The sequence below is a fragment of the Podarcis pityusensis genome (assembly GCF_964106645.2).
Source record: "Podarcis pityusensis genome assembly, chromosome: 3".
Taxonomy (NCBI): Eukaryota; Metazoa; Chordata; class Lepidosauria; order Squamata; family Lacertidae; genus Podarcis; species Podarcis pityusensis.
In genome coordinates, this window is record NC_138026.1 from 32,134,452 (window position 1) to 32,162,013 (window position 27,562).

General features: G+C 42.1%; 2 protein-coding genes across 8 annotated transcripts in view; both read left to right on the forward strand.

Annotated features, from left to right (window-relative positions):
• Nucleotides 1-1,070: 1,070 nt before the first annotated feature.
• LOC308473032 (uncharacterized protein) lies at nt 1,071-12,217 on the forward strand (the record flags this gene model as incomplete). The annotated part of the gene is made up of 7 exons (XM_080998281.1): nt 1,071-1,127; nt 5,583-5,789; nt 6,576-6,830; nt 8,280-8,369; nt 9,002-9,079; nt 9,897-9,992; nt 12,045-12,217. Coding segments are annotated over 7 exons (936 nt in total), but the record flags the coding sequence as incomplete, so codon positions are not given.
• Nucleotides 12,218-18,155: 5,938 nt separating this feature from the next.
• MLIP (muscular LMNA interacting protein) overlaps nt 18,156-27,562 on the forward strand; it is a 60,669-nt gene continuing 51,262 nt past the window's right edge. For 2 of the 7 annotated variants that reach the window (XM_080997977.1, XM_080997976.1), the window contains exon 1: nt 18,162-18,356. In XM_080997977.1, the coding sequence (XP_080854103.1) occupies nt 18,291-18,356 (66 nt within the window). In that variant the 5' untranslated portion in view covers nt 18,162-18,290. Of the gene's footprint in view, nt 18,357-27,562 lie in introns of all 7 variants that reach the window. The other 5 variants (XM_080997982.1, XM_080997981.1, XM_080997980.1 and 2 more) reach the window with 5 other exon arrangements.

Genomic DNA, 27,562 nt, shown 5'->3' on the forward strand with positions numbered 1-27,562 from the left:
AGGAAGGAGCCAAAGCAGCAGGGTAGGTTCCCTTTCTTTATGTCTAATAAAATACTCTTTATCTTTCCCTCTTTTCCCACTTGCTCTCTTTTTTGATAGGAGGGAAGCAATCTGTGTGGTATGCTTTGCCTAGTTTGAGACTTTATGCAATGCATGAGCAGTTAGTTCACTGTTTTCCCTGTTCACTCCTTTTCCTTAACTCTTTCCCAGTCAGCTATTTGGAGAGGGATGGGAAGAGCTGGGCATGCATATGGAAGTTTCAGTCACCATTCATTCTTCAAGAACACTTTTCTTCTCCCTTTGCACACACGCTTGGCTAATTAGCTGTGGCATGATAACAATCCTGGCTATGCCTGCCAGAAATCGATTAAACTCACTCCCAGGTAAGTGGCGTTCAGACTGCAGCCTGATTCAGTAGTGAACAAGGGCATGACCAATGCAGCATAAACAATGTGCAAGAATATTATTGATCACCGCAAAACTTGGGTTGGCATAGCATCTAAACAAGGTTGTTCCACCTAGGAGGGGCTATTGCATTAATGCCCTGTCTGTGGGCTTTCTGGACGCATCTGATTAGCCAATGTGTACTGAGGTTGAGTATGCTGGCAAGATGTAGTGCACTGTGTGGTCCTGCCACTGAAAAATGGTAATACCCTTTCAGATCTGTTACAGGACGGGGCTGAGGAAGCTATTGATGTGAAGACAGATGTGAAGACGGCATTTGCAGGTTAGAACAACTCTTCTGCTCCTTTGCCTTTACTTATATAGTATTAATATTTAGGCCACTGATGCCATGTCATCCATGATGTAACAGAGGAACAGGATGGTGTAACTCTGCCTGGTTTGGTTCATTTTCTCTTTGACTATATTTTCAGTACTTTTTTTTCCTGCCAGAGTTGTGCCCCCAATATTTCTGTAGCTACTTCTCTTCAAGATGCACTTAAAACTGTCTTCTAGGGAAGCACAGCTATCCTAGTGTGCTTATTAACTCCACACTGTGCAATTTTGGGGCTTGTGCCAGCATTCCTCACTTTTTGCTATCCTAATTCTTCCCATTTTAATTTCTTTGCAGACCAAGATCTGAAGGAGTTCCTGATGCAGAGTTCCCTGGTTGTTCTTGTAAAAATGTTAATGTCTAATAACTAGGTGTTTGTAAATAAATCATCATAGTAGTAGAATAGCACTAGAAATAATATTTAAAGCTCAATGATTTTTTTTATGATGGCTAATAAAGTTTTTAAAATAAAGTGTGCTTGTTTGCATGATGGTGGTGGCACTGGACGAGGCAAGCTCCTTTCGGACTGCTTTTTTGTTTTTGCTGAGAGAAGTCGCTTTTATCTCTTACACACTCTGGCAAAAGTGGGATATGAGGTAGCTGCAACCACCCTGTCCTGATTCTTTCTTTGTCATTAAAGCAGGGGGACGGGGAGGCCAAATGGGGCTTCAAATTTGACCTTGTATGGGTGTTTGTTTGAGGGTGAGGGGCGAACCAGACCAGGACATGAAAGGGTGAGAGACGTTATAGCTACCTCCTTGCATTTTTGGCAGCTGCCCAACGCCACTCATTTCCCCCACACATCATGTCAGCGGGAGTGTGGGGTTGAGCTTGTGGGACCCTGTCCCCCTCTTGCATATCTTTTTCTTAAAATCATGTCTTAAAATCATTTGTCAATGGTATTGGATGGCTGATGCTTTTGCTCGTGGTTCCTTGTTCTACTCTGCCATCTGATGCACTAAGCTCTCACCCTCTGCTTGCAGATTTCATTGTCTGCTTCAAGGTATGGCTCTCCTGATGTACATTGAGGTGACAATCTGGCCTTTATGGAAAGAAAGCTCAGTGGGCAGAGCACACGCAGAAGGTCCTCGGTCCAGTCCCCAGAGACCCCACACTGGGCTTGGAAATAACCCTATTGGAAGCTCCGGAGAGTTGCTGTCAGCCAGTGTAGATGATATTGAACTAGATCAGCCTTTCTCAACCTGTGGGTCCCCAGATGTTGTTGGAGTACAACTCCCATCATCCCTGAGCTCTGGCCTTGCTAGCTGTGGGGACCCACAGGTTGAGAAAGGCTGAACTAGATGGACCTAAGAGCCCGACTCGGCTTCCTACCCTGAAGCCCTCTTTGGGATTCACAGCCCTGAAGGAGTTGCAAGGGTGTGCCTTATTTCTGCTCCTCATGCTGCATGGCTCCCTCTAGCTTGCTTGTGCTCTTCTGTAGCTTCTACAGCAGGGAGCCTTTGCTACACATGGAGGCTCCCTGCACGGTTGAGAACTCCGGGAGATCGGGGTTGTCGATCACAGCCCTCATTTTGTGCTTCCGTGACTGTAACACATCTGTGGGGGACCTCGGGCCTGAGAGTCAAATGCAGCCCTTCCAGCCTTTATCTGATGCTTGGAACTTGCTCACTGCTTCACAACCTAGATTTTCTGCTTGACTGGAATGTGCATGTGATTATGCTTCTTGCTTGTCTGGATGTGTGTGTGTGTGTGTGTGTGTGCAGAAATGACACTACTGCACAAAGGTAAAATAGCCATCAGCTGCTCCACACACTTTTCCACCTGCCCACCCCCTCACCACTGGAATGTGACCCTCAGAATGTTGCCCCGAAGGGAATGTTGCCCTCAGGCTGAAAAATGTTCCCTAGCCCTGAAGGCTCACATCAGTCTTGGTTGCAGTCTCTCCCTAATACCTGTTAGCTAAATAACTTTCCACAGTGTTTAGTTAAAGCACTTGGCACTGATCATCTGTGTTTGTCTCGGCAGCAATGAGGAGGCTCCTTACCCACCTCCTGCTTCCATAGATCTCTAAGCTGGTATAGCAACATACTTTCTTTACCAGTTGGTCTGATGATACAGATCATGGGCTTGCCAATTGGTTCCATGCACACTGTGGAACACGGCTTGCTTGCCGGATGGCTTGTTTCTCTGCACTGGGAAGCAAAGGGGAACCATTTGCCCTGATGAAGGATAAGCATCCTGTGGCTCAGTGTCTAACCATCACAGGGCTTCTCCCTCGCCTTGTGTAAGGGGAAAGAAAACTCTGCTTGGCTGGCTCAACAGCTGGCTTGCTTGCTTCCAGGTTTCTCATCATGGTGATTTCTGTTGCCTCTGTGAGATGACTGTATGTTCTGGTTAGGTCCTGAACAACAGCTCACCTTAAGCTTGTAGTTACTGGTTCCTTTGAGTCTCTTTTTGTTCTGTCAGCAGGCATGCTTAGGCACCCTGTCTGCCTGGGCTCCTGCCTTGCTGGTGAGGATGGTGGTGGAGGAGGAATTAGGCTACACCTGCTATATCATAGTTGTGGGCCTGATGGTATTTCCTTCCTTTGTAACCAGCGTAGGTTTCTGAAACGGCTGTGTCTTGTGGTTGAACCCATCTCTTCACGGGTGCCATTTTGGAGCATCTCATTTGGTTTTTCCCAACTCAAACTTGAGTTTAATTCATAAACGGATTACTTCAACCAGCTCCAAAGTTGCTTGAGCACCACTCCTTGATCAAACATTTCCTCTTATCCTGACAAAATCTGATGCCATAACACAGGGATGGCTGTGTTGCTCCCATCATTGCCAAAAGATTTTGCATGTCTCTGCCCCAACCCTGTTCCTCTCTCAGCTATATCTCATAATAATCAATCAAAATATTTATTACTGTCAACCAACCATTAATGAAAATATAATAATCCAGAGAGGGACCATCAAAGATCTTGCATTGCTATCAGTTGTGTGAATGCCGTTAGAAGTGTAAATTACTTAGTACTGAACAGAGCTGCTGAAGAACCAAATTTTTCATGAAGTGTGTGAATCTTTTAAACACTTAAAGAGGTACTCAGAAAAATAACCCGCAAATCCCCTTTTATGTATTTTGTGTGTTTAAACTAAGTGTTCTGTTATGTCAGCCCATTTGGCTTGAATTGCTGTGGGCAAACAGTCCATTTTCTTTAGAAGACGTTGGCTAGAGACAGATTCCTTTGACTCGCACTAGAGTCTGCTTACCTAGTGGGAAGTGTTTCACCATGCCACTGTCTGTGGCTATTGAGATAATAAATGTTTCATAGGATCCAGCAATTGGAGACGAACTAGGAAAATCTGTTGCATTTGTTTCTTGCAACAGAATCCACTAGATGGTGCCATAACAGACACATTGCTGGAAGTTCCATTCATTGTTTGTGTATCACACAATTACACATCCCATATGTGTACATATGTGTTTGTGTGTAGAGGTTGCATAAATATGTAATTTGCATAAATTAAAGATATTTAATGATCTGATCCAGTCCTCAGTGAAGATAGTGGAAGGGCTGTTGCTTTGAATATGCTTGCCATTTTTTGTCTTGTCATGAGTCTGGGGATTTCCTGAGTGTTTGCCTTATTTATAGAGATTAAGACCACCTAAATACTGCTTGTAGTTACCAAATATCCTAGATTTTTTCTATAGCCCACCCATTCCCAGGAACTATGAGTGGATAAAAAGAAAGAAAAGTAACATGCTGAAGTTATCACTCTGCTGTTTGAACAAGGCTCATGTATTGTTAATACAGAGGTCTTAACTCAGTCTCAGGAAGACAAAATGAGGTGTAAGTTATGGGTCCAAGGTGTACAGAGCTTTATAGGAGGAGAAACAAATGAATGCTCCTGAAATATGTTGTTCTACCTTAGTCTTTATCATCTGGATGTTTTAGGCAGTCATCACGAATGGCACCAGATATGGCCCAATAGACTATTAAGTCTACCATAGTTGATAAGCCCCTTGATAGCAGGTGTTTCTTATGAATTTCCAAGCACATTTGTCATCAGAGGCAAAAGTAACTTAGAAGTTACTTTTTCAACTCTTTTTGATCTAATCAGTCCTGTAAGGCTAATAAAGGTTCAAGAGGCTTGTGAAGAAGCTGAGCTTTGTTGCAAAGTCCATAGCTCTTGTACAGTTTGATTGCCGGAAGTATCAAAACATTTAAGATGAAACTTTGACAAATTTGGTAGATTGGTTTTAAGATCAGGTGTCTCCTTGGGGACAGGAAGACTGACATGTCTGCATCTGGGAAGGTGTGTTGTAGTTCCCTTGAGCTCATCCATGCCACTGCAACCCGCACCCCCTTTTCACATATTGTGGATAGAAACATCCAAACTTATGTTTCCATTTATGCATTGTGTGAATGATGGGGAGGGATAGAGCACATGGGAAGAGTAGGGTAAACAAGCCTTGAGATGGGGCAGATAGCCCAAGTTACTGGATAGTCTCATCTCTGCATGGCATCTCTCTGTCCAACAAAATAAGAGTTTACCAATAGCTACTGATGAAAGTGCATGTCTGTGTGTGTTCCCCTGCCTCCTATTGTTCTGGCAGGCAACAGCATCTTCTAAGTTGCTCACTATTGTCCAACCTTTTTGTCATCAGATAGTGACTCCATTCATTTCCCACAGCCAATGACTGGCTGACTTAGCAACACACCTGATAAGCCTGTGCTTGACTGGATGCCTGGCAAACTTGAAGTCATCTGTTCTAGCTTGTGTCCAATTAGCAGGCATCCTTTTTGAGTGCCTGAACTCTGTACTGAATTAAACTCTTGTGCTTTTGCTCTTCCATGCAGGACTCTGTCAAATGGCTTCCCAAGTCTCCTAAGCTACATGGCAGTCATAACTGGAATTCCCAGGGTTCTCGCTGGGGCTCTTTGAAGGGAAAGGAGAATGTCCAAGGGTGCAGTCTGTACAAATTCAACTCGTCCAACGAAAAATGGAAGGAAGGGCGGATCAGCCCTGAACAAGAAGCTGAGGAGCTGGAGGATCCTGATGAGGATGTAAGTGCCAATCCAGCAAAAGATATGCTGCTCCCTCCTGCAGCCATATTCAGGCTTGAGGAAATCAAAGAAAAGAACCAAGGAGAGAAAAAAGAAATTATGCTGGCTAATGTTGTAGATTCTGAATGTTATTAGGAAGTAATAACATTCACAGATTTTCTAGCAGTATGATAGCCCTTGAACTCATTGAAATCAGTCCAATACTCATTTACATGATTGCTGCATATCAGAAGTAGCTGAAAAAATAATGAAAAGTTTGAAGGGCAAAAGAACAAGAGATTCTGGAACAGGAAATAGAGGCTTTGGTGTGTGAGAGAAACTGGGTGGTATTCATCTAAATTTTACACATTGAAATTAATGGACCTAACTTATGTTCATAATTTCAATGGGTCTATGCTGAGTAAAATTCACTAGTTTATTTTGACATATATCAGCTATCCCTAGTGTATGTCCAGAACAGACAATTTTGTTCTTCAGATTTTCACAGGATGAACTGTACAATGCCAATCCTCACTGTTGACTGATAATCTTGGGATTTTCACAGCAATGTAAATTTGCACATTGACATCTGAGTTGCTGTCAGAAACTGTTGATTTCAGAGCTTGAGCTGAGATTCTCTGGATTTGTGGAAAACATATAATCCTGGCTGTACCTTCAGAAGTGAGAGTGAAGCTACACAAGCAGCTCTGTCTGCCTTTCGTGCCTTTTCACATTTACTGTGGTCTGGTTCACACATAAAGCTAAGCCATGGTTTGTTTGTTTGTTTGTTTGGTTAAATTTGCACAGGAGCCTATATCCAAATTCTCTGGGAGTCTCTTTGACTCTGGAGACAACCTTCGAGATCAAAGAAATGCTAGAGTCACTTTTCAACAGGAAAGGCAAAAAGTGGCAACCAAGTCAAAACCCTTCCCAGTGGCCAACAGCAAACCACAGGTTCCAGTTGCAGCTGCAAACAGCTTCCCGACGGATGGCAACAGGTTTTCAAAGGAAAGCAAGGAGCAGATCCCAGGAGCTGCAGATACAACACAGTCACCCTTGAAGGTAACCCATGAGCAAGAAGAAGCATTTGCCTCTTGGTTCTGCTTTCTAGAATGGAATGCTAATAAATGGAACAGTCTGTATTCATTAGCTCCCGCTCCGGCGGGAAGGTAAACGGTGTTTCCGTGCGCTGCTCTGGTTCGCCAGAAGCGGCTTAGTCATGCTGGCCACATGACCCAGAAACTGTATGCTGGCTCCCTCGGCCAATAAAGTGAGATGAGCGCTGCAACCCCAGAGTCATCCGTAACTGGACCTAATGGTCAGGGGTCCCTTTACCTTTACCTTCCTAGGTCCCTAAAGTAGGCCCACGCTCTCAGTTACTTTTATACAAGGCAATGTGTGTGAGGGAAAGGCACTCTTTCTAAGTGGAGGTAAAGAAGAAGAAGGCTGAGAACCCAAAGCTTATTTTAAACTGCATCCTATAGCCACATCCCTTGAAACAAGCCCCACTGGGACTTATTTGGAGTAGATCTGTAGAGGATTGTGTTGTTGACTAAATTAAGGAAAAATATTCATGGATTAACGTCCCAGAAATTGTGACTTGTCTTATGCTTTCACTAATTACATTTTCTAAACAGACACGATAGATGTAAACTATTAAAAATAATTGTTAGAGACGTGAGTGCTAGAAATCTGCACTTTAAACTTATGCAAAGGAATAATTTGACAGCTTCTTGGTCAAACAATGCATTTTTTAAAATTGAAGCTGGCTTTGATCATTAAAAGGATTTTTTTTTTTTTTTACATTAGGTAAAGGTAAAGGGACCCCTGTGTAAATGTTGTGTTTTGAGCACCTAATGGTATACTACTTTGTACTGCCTAATGGCATAATTCATTTTAACTTATTGTTAAATTAAGAGGCTAACTAATAATATGGGGTTGGATCCAGACTGCCCTGCTTGATGCAGAACCGTTGAAATCCATAGCCCTGATGACTAATTCTGAATCCAGACTGCCATCATATACTGCCTACATTCATTATGCCATCCCAAAATTAAGCTGTCACATTGCAATTTGTGTTGACAGTTGATACAGGTTCCATTGCATTGCATCCCAGATCACAAGATGGAGGAAACTGGAGGGAGAACAGGTGGGAGGGTCAATGCTGGAGGGTTTGGGTGAATCTGCTGGGGTTGTCTCCAATTCCTTCGCACTTCCTCAATAACCTCCGTCTTCCAGGAGTCATAAACAAATATATCTTAGAATTTATTTAATGGGGCTGCCATTTATGTTGTATAAGTATTCTTCCGGTTCTGTGCTACCACGTTTAAAAAGGTAATTACTGCAGCACAGGCACTGCTGAGATCTCTGTTCATTTTGAACGAAACAGCATTTTCCATGTGTGTGTGTCGTGCATGAGTTTCATTACTTGTTGCTTGTCTAATAAGAATGAATAAGTGTTGTGTTTGCTTGTTAACTGCCTATTCAATATGAACTACAATTCTCTTCCAGATAACGATTACTGTGTGCAGTCAAATGGGGAGTCTTGGTATTAGCATTGCTGGTGGAAAGGGCTCATCTTCATGTAAAGAAAATGATGAGGTGCATTTCATTACTCACACATTTTCCAACTACTAATTCTTTGTTGTGAGAGACCAAAACAGTCGTCCTCCTGTCTTGCCATTGTCTCGTTGGAAGTCATTACATGGCAGCCTGTCTTAATAAGAAAAGCAGAAAGATTAGCTTATGCTGAACCTCAGAATAATCACATGAATTTCAACTTCTTGAGGGATGACTAAAATAATATTTGTTTGTTTGTTTGTATACAAAGCCCATATGTTGGAAATGCCATTACCAGTATCATTTCCCACCTTGATTCAAGGTGACTCTACTTGCTTCTATGCTAATGCAAGTATCACACCTGTTCATTTCACAATTGCTCCTTGCTCTTGGGGCAGTGTCTCCGTGTCATCATGCCACAAAAACATTTCTGTTCATGGTCTCAAATCTCTTCCCAACCCAGCACACCTGATTCTGGCCCTCTTCTCTCCCAAGTGAATTTTTGGTTTGATCTTACTAGCCCGGGAAGGCTGGCTTCAATTTTTGTTTTTGTGCCCACCAAAATAACTGGTGTCCGTATAATTTTTAAAGCAGTTTTTTTCCTCCCTATGCGCTTAGTAATGCATAGCTAGCAAAATAAACTCCCAGGTCTGAAATGTCTTATTTCTCCCCAGGGAATCTTAATAGCACATGTGTCCAAAGATGGCCCACTTGACTTGCCTGGGGTACAATCCGAAGACAAAGTTGCGGAGGTATAGAGTCTTTGCTTTCATATTTCACTTTATGAAAAGCTCTCCTGGACTGCAAGGTAGGTTAGGTGGGTTATTAAAGGTCACTTAATACTGAATTGGCGTTTCCGTGTGCTGCGCTGGTGCCGGCTCGCCAGAGCAGCTCCGTCACGCTGGCCACGGGACCCGGAAGTGTCTCCGGACAGCGCTGGCCCTCGGCCTCTTAAGTGAGATGGGACACGACTGGCCCGTATGGGCAGGGGTACCTTTACCTTTACCTTTACCTTTACCTTTAATACTGAATTAAGCTCATTAGTTGTGGCCTACCCTCTTTCAGCAGTGTATTTTAGCAGATGGCCTGTACTGAAAGAAAATTGCTCTCTTCTTCTGTGAGAAAATTTTCAGTTGTAAGTTGCTCTTGGTTACTTTTTGTAAACAAAAAAGGTGACTAAAATGCCAATGCTAATAATAATATTATGAACCTAAGTCCAGTGCTGCCGAAGACTTAACTTTTCACCCAGACCTTTAGATGAATCTGGTGGCATGCTTCAGTTGTTGGTTGTTAGGTTCTGGGCTGTACCTCTATTTATTTTGTCCTTTCATGACGTCTCTGGTCTGTAACGTTTCTACTGTAACTTATTCTGAGGTGACTTTCAATAATGAAGAGTGGGTAAGAAATTCTTTGAGTAAATAATGGCCGAGAGAGAGAGAGAGAGAGAGAGAGAGAGAGAGAGAGGTGCTTTTTCACTTGTTGAATAAACATTATGGTTCCAGGTTTCCTCACCTGTTTTAATAATGCCTGAAAAGTGAATTGGCTATTTTTCTTCTTTTTCTTTTTAAGGATGCCCTTATATCAGAACCCAGCACACCTGATTCTGGCCCTGTTGAGATGCCATCCAAAAGTGGACCATTCCAGACAGTAAATCATGTTATAACAGTAAGTAATGATGGAGGAAGATATTTATGCATTAATAGTGTCTGAAGAGGTGTTACTATTATGTTTTGGTAAAATATAGCTTAATCTCCACTCCCCAGGAAAAAAAAAATCCCTGTTCTTTTTATTTATACCCACCTACCCCTGAATGGTAAGTTATCTGTCTGGTTCTTGTACTGAATTAAAAACAACCCACCAGATGTCAGTGTTAGCCTGGGCTCTTGTCAGAAGGTTTCAAATGCATCATCGACTTTGGAGAATGAATACTATTTACCAATAGTTAGAATTAGTTAACATTCTGCTTCTTCTCCCACCCCCGCAAAAAACCATAGGAACAAATTTAAAGTAAAACAGTTGAATAGATAGTAGTGTGGAAAATCCTTCAGGCACACAGCTCTTCTCCAGAAAAAAATGGAAATATGCCCTGTTGCAATAGCATTAAAATACTTGCTTCAGCACTTAATAGTTTAGCAAAACAGCTCAAATCTTCTCTAACTTTAATTCTGATTTATATTAGTAGATTAGCAAATATTAATACAGTCGTATCTTGGATCCTGAATGCCTTGCGAGTCAAATGTTTTGGCTCTCAAACGCTGCAAACCCAGAAGTGAGTGTTCTGGTTTGCGAACGTTCTTTGGAAACCAAACATCTAACAGAGCTTCCGTGGCTTCTGATTGGCTGCAGGGACTTCCTGCAGCCAATCAGAAGCCACGCCTTGGTTTCTGAATGTTTTGGAAGTCGAATGGACTTCCAGAACGGATTCCATACAACTTCCAAAGTACAACTGTATACCCTAATGCCTAAACCATTCTAATAAAAAATGCAGTAACTGCTGAAAATTGTTGGTTCTTTACATTTAGAGAGACAGTATTAAATATCAGTAGATATCAATCCAATGTCCCTCTGGTTACTGAGAAAACCACAAGAGAGAAAGAGATAGAGGATGGATGTTGTAGGCAGTTTCTGCAAATAATACAGATCCTGAAAGGGATCGCTGTGGCGCTGTGGTCTAATCCGCCGAGCCTCTTGGACTTGCTGATCGTAATGTTGGGACTTTGAATCCACATGACGGGGTGAGCTCCTGCCAACCTAGCAGTTCAAAAGCATATCAGCAAGAGTAGATAAATAGGTACTGCTGCAGTGGGAAGGTAAACAGCGTTTCCATGCGCTTTGGCACTTGTCACAGTGTTCTGTATGCCAGAAGTGGTTTAGTCATGCTGGCTGCATGACCTGGAAATCACCACTCAAGGTGTCTTGTAACTTTCTAGTAGTAGTAGTAGTAGTAGTAGTAACAATAACAATAACAATAACAATAACAATAACAATAACAATAACAATTTCATTATTTATATGTCGCCCATCTGACTAGGTTGCCTCAGCCACTCTGGGCAGCTTCCAGCAAAATATAAAAACACAATAAAACATCAAACATTAAAATATTCCCTACACAGGTTTGCCTTCAGGTGTCTTCTAAAAATCATATAGTTGTTTATTTCCTTGACATCTGATGGGACGGCATTCCACAGGATGAAGGCCATCTTCTTGGTTCCCTGTAACTTCGCTTCTTGTGCTGAGGGAACCACCAGAAGGCCCTCGGAACTGGACCTGTGTTTGAGCTGAACAATGGGGGTGGGCCGAGGCCATTTAGGACTTTAAAGGTCAGCACCAACACTTTGAATTGTGCTCGAAAGCATACATTCTAAAAAATAGAATGAAAAAACCCAGCAATATAAAACCATCCATCAAAACCCCATATATAATCTGAGCACAGACCCTCTCGGGTCCTACCCCAGCCATATTTCCACTGTAGGTGGGCCTCTCCTTCCAATCTGAGGAAGAAGGATATGAGAATAGACTATTCCTAAGCTATCCAACATTTGGGGAACAGTTAAGCATTCAGAGAATATCTGGAAAATGCATGACATTAAAATTTGCAAGGGAGATCTGTGTCAGAGGAGAGTTCTTGGCAGCAAACGAATGTTAGCTTCTAGATTCTCTTGTGCAATTCACTTCTCTTCCCTACCCCCTTCCCTGCATTCTTTTACTGTATCCAAGATACCTCGAATCATCCTAACACGCCCTTCCACTTCAGACGAAGACACGGACCAGTTAGCGCAAGACCCTGATGACTTTGAGCCCGAGGAAACGGACAATTCAGAAGGCCACCTCTATTCAGACTGTTTAAACAATGCTTTTTACCCCCCTTAATAAATTATTCTTTTTAGAAAAAAAAAGTTTTTCTGTTGCATTGAATATGGTTTGTGAACTGCTCAGATTTATTCATATTTTTAAAGGGTAGAGCTAGGTAGAATGAGATAGCCTAGGGAGCTTGCTGGCAGTAGATTCAGAGGTTTGATGAGCTAGATTACATTTGCAGGCCAGATGTTCTCCATCTCTGATTTAAGCCAATACAACGGAATTGAATTTCAGCAGCCCAAAATCTACTGGTATGCTCAATTAATATGCCTTGAATTGTGCTTGGACTGGGATTTATAAAAACTGATATACTGAGTGAATTGTAGTGTACATAGAATTGTAGGGTTGGAAGGGACCCTGAGGATCATCTAATCCAGGCATAGGCAAACTTGGCCTTCCAGATGTTTTGGGACTACAACTCCCAGCATCCTTGACCACTGGTCCTGTTAGCTAGGGATGATGAGAGTTGTAGTCCCAAAAATCTGGAGGGCCTTCAGTTCTTCTCCTCTATCCTTAATCTTAAAAACAAAGTCCATAATTTGGAAGCTGGGGTTCTTAACTGTATTCTTTTGATGATGAACAGAGCATCTCTACATCCTGCGCTATAACAAACTTGATTGTTCTAATGCCTCTTCTCAAAACAGGGCTGATGCAGTCATTAGGTGAAGCCAGGGCCGGATTTAGGTTTGATGAGGCCCTAAACTACAGAAGGTAATGGGGCCCTTTATATGTCCAGCTGCCCTTTGTCAACAACAAATTATCACTGTTTTTTGTGTTGAATATATGCTATATGGTAATTTACGGACCTAATAGGTATCTAAAGCCATTTGCACATAACAAATAGGAGCCTACACAACGCAAAACACTGTTGCTGTATGTAGGTTTTATTTTATTTGTTTTTTATCTTATAGTTTGGAAATGTACATCTAGTTTTTTCCCCTTTAATTTTTTTTGGGGTCCCCAAGAGAGTGGGGCCCTAAGCTATAGCTTGTTTAGCTTATACATAAAATCCGGCACTGGACTTGAAGCTGCACAACCATCCATAAAAGAAGCTGAGCCATCCACCCATCAGTCCTCTGAGACGGTGGAGACTCTGATTTTAGCTCCACTGTTTTTCTCATTTTGCCCTTGTCAGCTACTCCAACTGAGAACACCCCGGGCGTGACTTCCTCTGTTTGGCCCTCATATTTCTACAAGCGTAGTCAGACTTCTTCCTTCACATACTCTTCTGCCTTCTACCCCCAAGGCAGTTACAGATGCATGCATATTCCATACTTGAAGCCTGTTGTCGATCAAAAAAGGTTTGGCATGAAGCCGTGGTCAAGTGGTTCCTCTCTGAAAAACATATTATGGATGTTTAGCACTCAAGGTTCCTGTGTTTCTGCTCCTTAGAGGAGGATGTAGTATTAGTTAGTATAAGGCACGTGACACTATTTTCCCCCACCCATTTCCCATGGCTGGTTATCTCGCCCTCCTCAATCGTATTTACAAAGCAAGCAGTATTGTCTGCAGAGTGATGGCAGCAGGTGCTGCTGTCGGAATGTGGCCTGTGATCCCTCACAAGATTAGCTTCCCCCTCGTCCTCCGATTCCACGCCAGCTGAAAGGGAAGAACTGTGACGATAACAGCAGGCTCTCCAAGTGTGTTTCATTTCCAGTGGGATACCTCTCTGCACAGAGTTTAATTTCAGCCAAGGGGTCACCATGCCTCTGCTCAGAAACATGTTTTTGTGTCCAAAGCATGTGATGTAATGAGAAATAAACGGGTCTTTGAGCACGTTCAGAGTGCATTCCCACCCTGGTGCTTTCAGGATTATGGAAGAGTGGTTCTTAGACATGTGATGTTTCTAGTCATTCTGAGCTATAGCAATTTCCACTTTAGAAAGTTACCAGTGGCTATACTTAAAATGTTCACAAGAAAACCACAAACCATCAACTTGCTATTGGGTTTCTGTGATGTTTGTAAGGGTAAGAACATCCACCCAGAGTTAAGGGTGGGGAAGAAATCAAACCAGTATTTGCAGAGAGATGCAGCTGCCCTTCAAAATCCGCAAGCTCCAAATTTCACAGCGCTGTTCTCGCCCCCCCCCCCGAAAATAATAATTATACAAACTTGTGGATATTCCAAAAAGATACACACAAAAATGGATATATTTAATGTACCAAGAACAATATCTGTGAGTGTACCCATCTCAGGTGCTCAGTAGACACAGACACACACTCCCCAACCCAGCTTCCCATTCTTCAGTTAAAGCTTTGGAGAAGAGAACTTCATGAGATAACTTCTCCCACGGGGATTTTTCAGAGCAGGAAGTAGAGGCAGCCAAGGAGGTTGCACAGAATTGGAGAAAGTTTAATGGAAAGAAGGACACAGTCACTGCTCACAGGCACCTCACAAGAATAAGGTAAGCCCACCAAAATTCTTAAGTGCCCCCAGAAAGAGGAAAAATAAAAATAAAATGGAAGACTCTTTGGCAGGGGAAGAAAAGTTCTGAGCAATTGGAGGACAGGATTCAGCACAGCATTAAGGGATTATTATTATTATTATTATTATTTGCTTTTTGTGACAGTACTCAACGGTACAGAGTATGCACAAACCTTTTTTCACAGCCCAGGACAGACATTTTGTGCCGGCACCACAGTCCAGTGGTCATTATATGAGTACTGGCACCTCATTTTCCACCGAAAAATCTGCTTCTCTTCTTCTTCAGATGTATTAGGCACTTGTCACCTAAAAGGTCTCTAAGCAGCTGACTTTTTAAAAGATAACTACATTATACCTTTGCAAATTCATAGAAAACATGAACATGCTCATAGAGACACCCACAATCCAAATTCATGTCCAAAAGCAAAACACTGTCAGGTTGGGTTTTGCAAGAAATAGCAGGGAAGTGACCTACCAAAAAAGAAAAGAAAAATGAATTATTTCAATGAAAGCATGTAGTTTACTGCACATTAATAATCTGAGGCATCATATTATCTGTAGTGAAGTTATGGGGGATTAAAAACAAAAACAAAAAACCACACATACCACGATTTTTAAAAATTTCTTTTTGCATTGGCATCTAGTAGGCTAGAACGCACGTTTGGTTTAAATATGACACTGTTCACTTTTCACTGCCCTGTTAATAGCATTCATAAGTGTACAAAAATAGGGCATGAGAGACTCGCAGGCGCTTTTAGTGCGATGTGTGAAAACACCCTCAGACAAGTTGTTCCTGCTACTGGGCATGCTCTCCTACTACTGGCTGCTAGCTGTTGCCCAAATGGCTCTGAACCACTTCCAAGGCAGCCCTGCTTTCGTTGGTGTAGCAACCAAAGGGTGTGTTGTTGTTGTGAACCTAGGAATCTCACTCTGTGCGCCAGGGAATGAACCCCCTCCCAGCAGAGTTACTAATATTGGACTGCTGACTTTTATCAGCCATGAACTGCTGCCAGGTTATTCTTCTACAACTAACTAGACATCAGAGCCTGCATCCCATGCTATGCAAAAGGCTTTGCGTGTGTGTCTGTACATATTCAATAAAATACTACTAAACCAAATCTCAATTTTTTTTTATTGGTTGTCCATATACAGAGGGAGATGTTTTGTAATGATGAAGTAACCTTTGAAAGATTTGAGAATGGTTTTCTAAGATTTAAACTCCTGTTCTGAAGTGTAAAACACGTTTTTTAAAATGTAATTAAATCTTGGTTTTTTTTATTTATATAGCACCATTGATACGCCACGGTGTTTTACAGAATGACAAGTCCTTGCCTTGAGCTGCTTGCAGTCTAACATTCATTACTAAGGAGGCCAAGAGTGGGAGGGATATTAGGATAATGGAAGGAAGCATATTCTTTTCATTTCAGTTAAATGGACTTCTGCTTGGGTTGCCTGCATCTTACAGCTTGCTAGCAATTCTGAGGCATTGCTTTTCTCAAGCATCTAAAAGCAGAGTTTAAAAGGTGGTACTTGAAATACAGACAAGGGACGCAGGTGGCGTTGTGGTCTAAACCACTGAGCCCCTTGGGCTTGCTGATCAGAAGGTCGGCAGTTTGAATCTGCATGATGGGGTGAACTCCTGTTGCTTGGTCCCAGCTCCTGCCAACCTAGCAGCTCGAAAGCACACCAGTGCAAGTAGGTACCGCTGCAGTGGGAAGGTAAAGGGCATTTCCACGCACTCTGGTTTCCGTCACGGTGTTCCATTGCACCAGAAGCAGTTTAGTCATGTTGGCCACATGACCCGGAAAGCTGTCTCTGGACGAACGCCGGCTCCCTCGGCCTGAAAATCGAGATGAGTGCCGTACCCCATAGTTGCCTTTGACAGGACTTAACCATCCAGGGGTCCTTTACTTAAAATTCTACTATATTCTCATTAAATATCCAGCAGTGCCCAACCTCACAAACAAGGTCCTGATATATGTTTGCTCAGAAGTAACTCATATTCAGAGGTCTGCTTCTCTCTGCAATTGACCTTTTAATTAGTATTGTCCTCCAGTCACCTTACTTTGAAATAGCTTCTGCTTCTCATCTTCTAACTGGCAGGTTTCCATTTTCATGGTGTTCCTTAAATTTATTGATCTATTTCTATTCTCTGCAAGTGTGTGTGTGTGCGTGCACACACATGTGAGCCTTTAATTAATAATTTCCTTTTTACAAGAGAGTGAAAAAAAAATATATTTTTAAGACTGCCATTTTGCAACGAGTACTCTGCTCTTTCAGTACAGTTAAAAGACATCTGAAACTAAAATTCTGAAAGTTGTGGTCACTTTAAGAAATTGTACGTGCTTCTCCTTTCAGGTATTGCACTGGTATCATGCAGCTGCAATGAATAATGGGACATTTCAATTAGCTAATTCGTTTGCGAGTGAATGAATAGCATATCTGCCTATCTAGCAAAAAATTCAAATATAAGACACTTTGGGACTAGAACTTGCTCCCACGTCTGAGAAGTTTTAATTACTTTGGTTCAATTCTCCATCACTTTTATATCCACTTCAAATGACTCTTTTGATAGCTGCCTCACTTGAAGTTGTAATCAACACGTTTCCATAGATTTCCGCAACCTCCCCCCAATAAAGAGAGTGGAAAGTTTTGCATATTGCTTGATTGTAATAATGCCTGAGTGCACTTGCTTGCATCGTACTGTAAGATGTGGAGCAAACTTTACCATCTACCTCACTGAGAAATGTGGTCATAATGATTCCTGGCACAGCTTTGGAAATTATCAAATAATATCCCCACATGTTCTGTGGCGTCAAGTGTTATGGGGAACCTGCTGTTAGGAAAAGAGTCAGAAGCAGGCAGCTCTTTCGATCCTGCCCTGTGGATGCTGATGGTGTCTGAGTAGGGGTGCCAACTTGAATAAAATATTGGGGGGGGGGAGGTTAAACAGGTAAGCCCCACCCTGCATAATCGATCACATGATGTAGCACACACACACCATTTGAATGACAATGCCCTAGTCCCTCCCCCCAAAAAAGCTTTTGCTTTTTAGAAGCTGCCCTCGAGGACACCACCAAATTCTAAACTCACATTCAAAACATAGTTTGGAGGGTTGAACAATTTCAGTGAAAAACTGCTGCTGAATACTCTTTTCCCTTAACAAAGCTCTTAAGCCAGATCCCCAAACTAGATTTTGAGCTTTAAATAACAATTTGGACCGTTCTTCTAGGAAAAGTATGTCTTAGGTGTTTGATGTCCCTCTGGGCTGCAGCCAAAGATTACCCAGGGAGGTGGCATTTTGTTGTCTGAACTTCTATTGCAGACTTGTATCTCTGAGGTCCTTCCTGTTTCATCAGGGAATCCTTAAGCAGAGTTTATTTCACGATCCCCAGGTAATCAAAATTGTGTGGTGCTGATAGTGCCAAATGCTAACCAGCTTTTTTGATGCCAGCCTGGCATTTATTGTTATCTGAAGCTAGTTGCTTGCCTTCCCTCCAGGGTTCTATTTGTGAATTTTCTACGTCTATAAATGGAAACCCTAGCTAACAAGAAATTATCGCCTGGGCAGCCTGATGCAGTTCTGTCTCACAACTTGAGTATGTGATGTGGTAGGGTGTCTAACATGTAGCTGGCTAAGGCGCTGCTTTGTGGGATCTGAATCCCTTCTCTTCCTTGGAAATGGAGTTAGGAAAGCACAAACCAGAAGCTTCAACAAGAAACACTTTGTGGAATGAGAAGCTAAAGGTAACAAGTGGTTTACCTTAAAATAATGGGGTGGCTTGGAGTTGTTGAGGACATGGAAGAAATGCAAAGTACGGTAGCTCTTGCATGGCTGAGACGTTCCAGTTACTATTTTGATACTTCCTCGAGTCAGTGACCTTGAAGATTAACAGGTTCAATAACAGTGTGTAGAAATTAATTCTGCTGTTATCTCTCAGTCGGAATGATGGGGGTGGTGTTACAGACGTTTCGGTACTTTGGAGTTGCGTGTTAAAATGATAAAGCTATAGATCTGCTCCTGTATCTTGTGAAGTATTCTGTATATATTTTAACAAGTCTTTCAACACGGTGCATGCCTTCCACTATGTGTCCAATACTGCATAAGGCAGAGAAGAATCCAAAATCCCCCAGATTTGCTTTTGTTTACAGTATATGTTGACTTAGATTCCGGGGTGATAAATGGAATTTGCTTGTGCCAAATTTGTTTTCCCGGTAGCACGAAAGGGCTGCGTTATTCTTGACCCTGGGAATGGGTAAGCTGTGTTGCCTGTCGCTTCCACCGAATGATGAATTAGAAATTGCATTGTGTTCTTGAGAAGGAAGGCAATACAATTGAGGGATCAGTTTTGTTGCCTTCTCCTAATTCACTGTGAAAATTGCTAGTTTTTACTTTGCTGGCTTTGACTTGGAACTTCCCCCAAATGCCAGTGAAAGAAATAAAATCATTTGTGGACAACAGTGCAAACATTTTATTCTACTCAAGGAGTCTTTGTCTGAGGCCCTGTTAGTCTCAACCCTTCACCTAGAGATTATTTTCTCCATTATCATGGGGTGTTTTTGTGCTACATTATTTAAGTTCTGACACAGAGATGTGTTCACCTAGTAACCTAGGGACAAGGCCACTGCCACCCTCAGGCTGGACCAAGAATCCTTCTTTAGAATTAGTGTTTACTTGATGTAGGCGTACCTGTCAATACCTGGACCTGTTGGTATGCTGCAGTAAATTGTATACATAGAGTTCCATAATATATACAAATTTATCAGTTCATTTTCTCTATCTTTTATACAAAACTACTATACATCATTATGAACATACCGGTACATACAACACTGTTACCTAGATTTTACTATGTCGTGTTATATAATTTTCTTTCCTACATATTAAAAAATGCAGCTCTATATGTAAGTCCACCTATTTTTCCAACCTTGCAATAATATATTTCTTTAATACTTTCATTCTGAATTTTAAAGCAAAAATAGGACTTTAAGCTGTGCAACGAAGTCCAACATTTATTTTCCCATTTTGCTGCAGTAGGTACTTCCATTTTTATTTTCAGTTTAAGGGCTAGCAACCTATTTGCCGCTGAAAGCAAAAATGAAACACTATGTCAACCGCCTCTTTACACCCAACTTTTTAAAATAATAATACAGTGGTACCTCTGGTTGTGAACGTGATCCGTTCCGGAGGCCCGTTCGCAACATGAAAAGCCCGCAACCTGAAGCGCCATATTTGCGCAGGTGCACACCGCGATTTGGCGCTTCTGCGCATGCGTGAGTGGTGAAACCCAGAAGTAACCCTTTCTGGTACTTCCGGGTCACCGCCGGATGCAACCTGAAAGAACGTAACACTTGGCTTCCGCAAGATCTGGCCCTGAAAGACACACGTCCCAGTTTTCCTTTGGGGCATGTTGGTGGGCATGCTTCATGCATCTAAAAAAGTGGCCTTGAGTCCACAAAAACGATACCATCATAAATTGGTTGTTTTTAAGGTACCTAGGATATAAACCTCACCAGACACAATGAGACGTACTTCTGGGTAAGCCTGCAAAAGACTGTACTGTGAAAAGCCTAGGAAATGAATGTTCATTTGAAGCCTCCTTCCCATTTCTCCTCAGTTGTACTGTTCTCCAGGACCTCTTCCAGGCCAGTTGCAATTGCCTCCCTTTCTCCTTCACAGCTTATTTGATGCTGTGAATGAAGACATGAAGTAACAGTGGGAGTAGCAACTTGCCCCTTCATCAATAGCGTGTAAAAAATTGTTTTCGGAAGACCAGGCACAGATCCACTACAGCTCTATGCGCAAGAGGGAAAATGTAATGGGGAGCCTCAGTGCTTTAGCTGGTTTTCTTCAGGACTGTGACTGCAAGTTTCTCATTCTTTCTCTTCTCAGGAAGGAGAGGCAGGCAGACAGAGTGCCCTGTCTGGTAAAGGGCATTAGCCATAGCACTGCTTGTATTTTCCTCCCCAAAGACTTCCTCACCTTTTAATGTGCCCTTTCGTTTAAAAGTACTCTATGTTACCACTACAGCTGCTGCGTCAGTGCTTCAGCTTTGCCCTACCTGAATATTTTGTCATTTCCCTGGCCCAGCGAGACGTGGGAGATGATTGATACGAAGGGGTAGGATCAAAGGCAAACGGACTTGCAAGCCCCGCATCTTTAGTGTGACATTTGTTACATACAGTACATGCAGTAAACATATTTTCCATCTTCGCTTTGCACTGAATTTCACGTACCTAAATATGTCAGGCTCCCTTTGCCAATATAATATCCACAGGGAGAAATTGAAATAGATTCTTGCGGGAGATAAGATTACCGTCTGGCACCTCAGTCCAAAACATTTTCACGATGGCATGAGATGTTGGGCGTCCCCACAACACGCGGCTAGCTTCATGTTTTGAGATGTTGCACTGGTGTGAGAGCTTATCAATGAATTTCCTTCCCTTCTCTTTATTCGCCTTTACTTAAAAGAACATTTATAAGCTGCCAATTCATTAAGAATCATGGCTATGTACATGAAGACGTTGTAAGAGTATAAAATGCAGAACCAAATGACCACTGGCTCCTATTAATTCTCTTTAAAAAATGGTTGGCGAAATGTTTGTGACAGGTGTCAAGATGACAGAATTGTAGGTGCCCGTCTTCAATATTACTTGATGCCCCTGTGCTAAAAAGCCCGAGTTCATGTAGAAACTAATGGAATATCACTTACTGTAACTGCAAGACAGTCAGGAGAGCTTCTCCAGATGATTTCAATGATGAGAGCAGAAGTCTGCTATAGTGCAAGGATTCCCAAGCTGTGGTCTATGGGCCACCAGTGGCCTGTGAGCTTCATTCAGGTGGTCCACAGCATGTTGGTGGATTTGTGATTGAAGATGGCACATATATTGCATTAGATAGTCATATCCATTTTTAATTGTATTTCTTGGCCATAGATTCATAGAATTGTAGAGTTGGAAGGGACCGTGAGGGTCATCCAGTCCAACTCCTTTATTACTTCTTTTATTTATTATATTATATTGTATTACAATTTGAATCTGAACACACTCAAATGCAATCTTTAAGAAACGATCTATGAAACACACTTGAAACTCCCACAACACCTAGTTCAGCACATTGCAATTGCTACAAGAGGCAGAAAAATCAACCGGTGGTCCACCAATATTGTACCACCAGCAATTTCAGGTGGTCCATGGGGGAAAATCTTTGGAAGCTGCCGTAATAAGTGTATTCTAACCACATAGCTGTTGCAGAAAATCTGTGGACTGATGTGATTTTACTCTTGAATCTTCGCAGAATAGCAGACCCATGGATTAAGTTGTGAGAACTTGTAATTTGTGGCACTTGGATGGTTTTGCTCATCACAGGTGACTAAGTGTGTAGCTACTTATGAGTCTGCAGTAAGTAGTCTAATTTCAGACTGAATTTCAAGGTAGCTGCAGTACTTCTGAGATCAGCACCAAGCAATAGATTTGAATTCACAATCTGGATCTTGTTCTATAATACAGCTTTATAAGATGATCCCTGACTGTTTCCACTTGATGGAGCTTGAAGCATTACAGAGTCATCTGAACGAGAGACTGACATTAGATAAAGGCTTTTAATGCCAGTCTCTGATTATCAGTACAGCAACAATGATGCTGACTTTCCTTACAGAAAGACGTTTCAGAATGCCATAGACACTCCTGACTTGCTTTGATTAATCATTCTCTTACTATCTGTTGGCAGCTTAGTCAACTTCTGTTGGCAGCTTGGTCAACTTCACTGATAGATGTGTCACAACTTGATTCATTAAGGGCTAGAGGCAAATGTATCTTATTTCTTTCTGGTAGTTGGGTAGGACAAGGTACACTGACCTCAAGTAGCACCACACTCCTTGGCTGAAGGAGAAGTCAAAGTTCACTGCCTTTCAGTTCAAACTGAACATCCCCAGGTTGTGCAAATGATAGATAGGAATGAATGCTGTTTATTTTGGACCAGGGTGTTTATTGCAAGGTGCTCTGCTAAGTGGGAAGCTCACACTGAAAGTAAACTGCGACATCTTAATAGCATTCCTTGCTAAAAATGCAAGTTGCAGCCCAAGATGGACTGGATTTTTGTGGTGCTTTCTCAGGAAGAGATGGGCAAGCCCAGCTTTACATCTGAACATTAGCTGACTGATGAAAAGGAAAAGGAGGAGCCTGGGGAAGAGGATATGGGAAAGTCTGGAATATGTGGTGATAAGTGAATTCTGGAAACCAGCCCTGCTGCTGTAAAATGCTGGTAATTTCAAAAACTGCCTCAATCACCTGAGACTTATGCTTCCAGTGTCTTATCCAAGGAGGGAAATCACGTAGGCATGGGCATCAAATTCACATGGAGCACACATCACTCTCAACTCTTTGGACTTCACCCTGGATATGGGAAAAAACTTTACACATACCCTCCACCTTCCAAAGCTACTTGTTAATTACAGTGGTACCTCGGGTTACATACACTTCAGGTTACATACGCTTCAGGTTACAGACTCCACTAGCCCAGAAATAGTACCTCGGGTTAAGAACTTTGCTTCAGGATGAGAACAGAAATCGTGCTCTGGCGGCCCGGCGGCAGTGGGAGGCCCCACTACCTAAGTGGTGCTTCAGGTTAAGAACAGTTTCAAGTTAAGAACGGACCTCCGGAACAAATTAAGTACTTAACCCGAGGTACCACTGTACTTATATAACTGATTTACTTCAAAGCAACACATTTTTACAAAAGCAAATGAAATATTTGGTATCAGGCTAGGGATGTCGGAGAATTCCGAAGAAAATAGGAGCAGAAATTGCCAAAGTTCATTTATTCATCTATGTCCGGCATGCAAATCAATCCAGTGAATCTGATTGGTATTCACAATTGTTTTCAGTCCATAAATTATGTGTACTTGACGACTCCTACCCTCCAATCTGCACTGAATCTTCTTTTTACTGAAACAATGTGGCCTAATGTCAGAATAATGCAGTTAATTATGTAGAATTTTACCACCATGGGCAGAATGGAAATCGATGCCTTCTTACATTCCTAACTGAGACTGAGCAACGATTTGCAAAGAATCTCTGCTTCAAACCAGTCAACTGTCCCAACAGCAAGGTGACCCCACCATGCATCCAAATGGTATATAAGCTGTGATTTTTTAATTGATTAATGTACCACTTAATCAAAGGGCTCATTAAAACGGTAGATAAAATACAGCTAAAACCTACAAAACTATTTTTTTTAAACCCCAAATATACATAAAATCTTTGAAACACAGATAACACCAGTAAAACTTTTAAAACAAATGTAGGTAGCTATGCTATGTTTGAGTAAGGTTGCTGAACTAGAAAGGTTTTCTCCAGTTGTCTAAAACAAGGTAACAAAGACACGGAACTAGTGGAATTTAGTAAATTTCATCCTGTTGATTATCTTACTAGTTTAAATCATAATTAGTAGTTAAAGGGGGCAGAAACACACATGCATCACACAGATATTCTGTCTGTTTTCCCTTTCCCTTCCAGCAATGAAGTTGGTTTATTGGTTAAAATTAGTAAGGTAGAAGCCTAGCCCTGCCTTGATGTCATCTGTATGACTCATCAACAGGATAGCATGTTAACCCTCCACCGTAGGGTGTGGTACTCTAAGAATAGTGACAGAACTTGACTCCAGCAACAACAGCTATTACATGACTCTCTCTAGTTGACTGAACTGTCACAGTGGCAGCACTGAGGAGAGAAAGAAGAAGAAAAGACTTGCATATCAATAGTGTGTGGGGGGGGGGGGACGAAAAGGAAATACAAAACAGAGCTCTTCCTGTCCTCAGTGGAGAACATTATAATGTTAACTCTATGGCAGTATCCACAGGACCTTGGGAATTATAGTGCTGCACAGAGGGCAAGGAATCTCTAACAGAATTCTTGACATCCTTAGCGTTCTGTAAAAAAAGTGAAAGTTGATTAGCTCTTGGGGGGGCAAGTTATTGAGCCTTTTTAAAAAAAGTTTTACCTATTTTTAAGGAGATTTGCCAAAATCTAGACTTCCAACATCAGTTGCCATACGTCCAGATTTTCCTGGACATTTCAGCGATTTCCGCCCAGACGCTGTTTCCGGCTACAGTATTCTGGCTATATCTGGGAAATTCCGGACATAGGGCAACCCTAGTTGAAGTGAAAGATGCCAGAAGAGAAAGCAAGCAGTCAGAGGCTGCTGTCTGGCCAGGCAACCCATCACCACTGGGATCTGGCTAGGCTAGCAGCTGGCTAGAGTGCCAGGCCTGGTTTTAGCCACCCACCGACTGAAGCTGAACCTCTGTTACTGGATCACGAGACATTGCTACAGGCTCCGTAAAATCTCCCAGGACTTGAGAGTGCTTCTCTGTGGTGCCAGCAAGTAAGGACAGACTGCTGGCAGTCCTGGGGGAGGGTGGTAGCAGGTGCCCCTGCTGCCCCTAGTAAATTGGCTTGCCATGACCCTGAGAATGCTTCTTTCGCTAAAGAGAGAAATTTGGATATGAAGCAGGGATTTTAAGTGGGTGGGGAGAAACTGAGGACAGAGTGGTGGGGAACTGCAACAAACTTTTGGAGTGTGATTTGCTACTCTGCAGGATACTCCATTCCACCCCAGACCCTGTGATCATCACCTGAGGACCTTCTTTGTTTTCCTCCTCTGAGAGAAGTCTGGAGGGTGGAAACATGAGAGACTTTTCTGAGGTGGTTCCCCACTTGTGGAACACCTCCCCCTCAGGAGGCTTGCCTGGCGCCTTCATTACATATCTTTAGGTGCCAGGCAAAAACATTCCTCTTCTCGTCCTTTGGCTAATTAAACAACCTATGGCCTTTAAAACTGAGTTTGTGAGGGGTATTATTTTTGTTTGTTACTATGATATGCATTTATGTGTTCTTATATTGTAAATGACTCTGTGATCCTTGGATGAAGGGTGGAAGAGAAACTAACAACAACAACAACAACACATAAGAAACAAGCAGGGATTAAAGATCTACAATGGGAACAACTGTCTCTATATATCTTGCTGCCTGAGGCTGTTACCTCACCTTGCTTCATAGATGGAGTGGCCCTGAGTTTAGTTGCCTTTTATACATGGAGTGGAGCATCATATTATCCATTACCAGCAAAATATCTTGGAGATGCTTACTTTTATACACCTTCAGTTGAGACCTAGGTTGCTTCCAAGCATGTGCTCAGCTCTAGAATTTGTTTTCAGGATCAAAACTCATCTCACTCCATGCTTGGTTTCCCTCTCAGTTGTCTTACTTTTTGGCAATTCCCCCCCCCCCACCCCGAGGCTTTTGATGTTGTTAAATGGATATGAGTAAAACTAAAAATCCACCTCTTGCTGATCTACTGCAAATCACCTCCAAGATCTACCAGTAGATCACAATTTTCCTTCTTCTGAGCTTTGGGAAAGCAGACAGACTGTTAGAATTAGCATATAAAATGTATTCAGAAATTGGCCGTGGCTTCCTGTGAAAATAATGTTTCCTTGTATATTGATTATCCCTGGAGTACAGCTGGGTTGACTCTAAGCCTGCATGTGAGACAATTACAAAGCCCCCAGCCTTGCCTCCATTTTCAGATGTTAATCTAAAGTTACTCCCTTCCATTTTAATAACTTTTACTGCTGGATTCCAAATTCCTCCTCATTGAATTACAGATTTTATAGTGGCCTATTTAACATCACTGACACAGCTCACATGATTTTAGAAAATCGCCAGACTGGGGTAGAAAAGAGTAAACAATCTCCAGCAACTCAGCTGTAGAATAATAATAAGATTTTAAATTAGAATCAGTTGGCTATTTTAAACTGATGAATAGAATGGGCATATGCTTTCCTGTTACATCAGTTCATATTAATGTTTTAAAACTTTCCAAATGTGATGTTACCCTCTTGCCTCTTGTAAATGAAATAAAAGAGCTACAGAAAGCAGAGGAAAATTTAACAATGTCTCGGTCCAGAGATGCTTTACAGATGAAGTCTCTGATGTACATACAGTGTCCCTTACTTACAAGACTCCAGTCGTACCTTGGAAGTCAAACGCCTTCAAGTCGAACATTTTGGCTCCCAAATGCTGCAAGCCTGGAAATGAGCGTGAACATTCTTTGGAACCCGAACGTCCAACGCGGGTTCCGCAGCTTCCGATTGGCTGCAGGAGCTTCCTGCAGCCAACAGAAGCCGTGCCTTGGTTTCCAAATGTTTGGGAAGTTGAACGGACTTCTGGAGCAGATTCCATTCGATTTCCGAGGTACTACTGTATTCTCATTCATTTTAGTTGATGGGAAAGCTCTGTGAGCCTATCATTTGGGTGCAAAAGTCTCCTCTATGCATCTTTGTATTATTGAACTTGCACACGGAGTTTGTAGCAAAACAGCACCCTTTATGACAATGCACATAAGGGAGGTGTCAGAAGGTTTGGGGGATTCACAAATTGTGCAGACGTATAAAATATTCAATGGGGGAAGAAACCCTAATGGAGTCAAAACAGCAGAAAAGGCCCAATAAGGACTAAGGCTGTGTACACACACCAGAGTTTAGTCTGTATTCAGTGCACTCTGCATGTTGGTTTGTTCCTTGTCAGTTTTGTACACATGATGTCAAACTCAATCCAAATATATCCTGTTTGATTCTATGAGTTGCTGAGTTTTGTTTTTTCACAAGCCAGGGTTGATGCAAAGAGAGATTTTAAAACGGAATGAATTTACACTTCAACCCACATATGTGTGATGTGCATGTGAACAGTACGTTTTTCCAGTGGTTGTCCCCTACTGTGGTGACATTGCAGTGAGTGTACACCACAGTGGAGCATTCCACTTCCTTTCTGTGTCAACTTAGTTTCTACTTTACCAGTGGGGTGCTGGCAGAGATTTACATTTAAACAATTAAAAGGGGGGAGAATAACATTGTTTTCTGAAAGTCTAGTATATTGGAAAATTTGTACCTCAA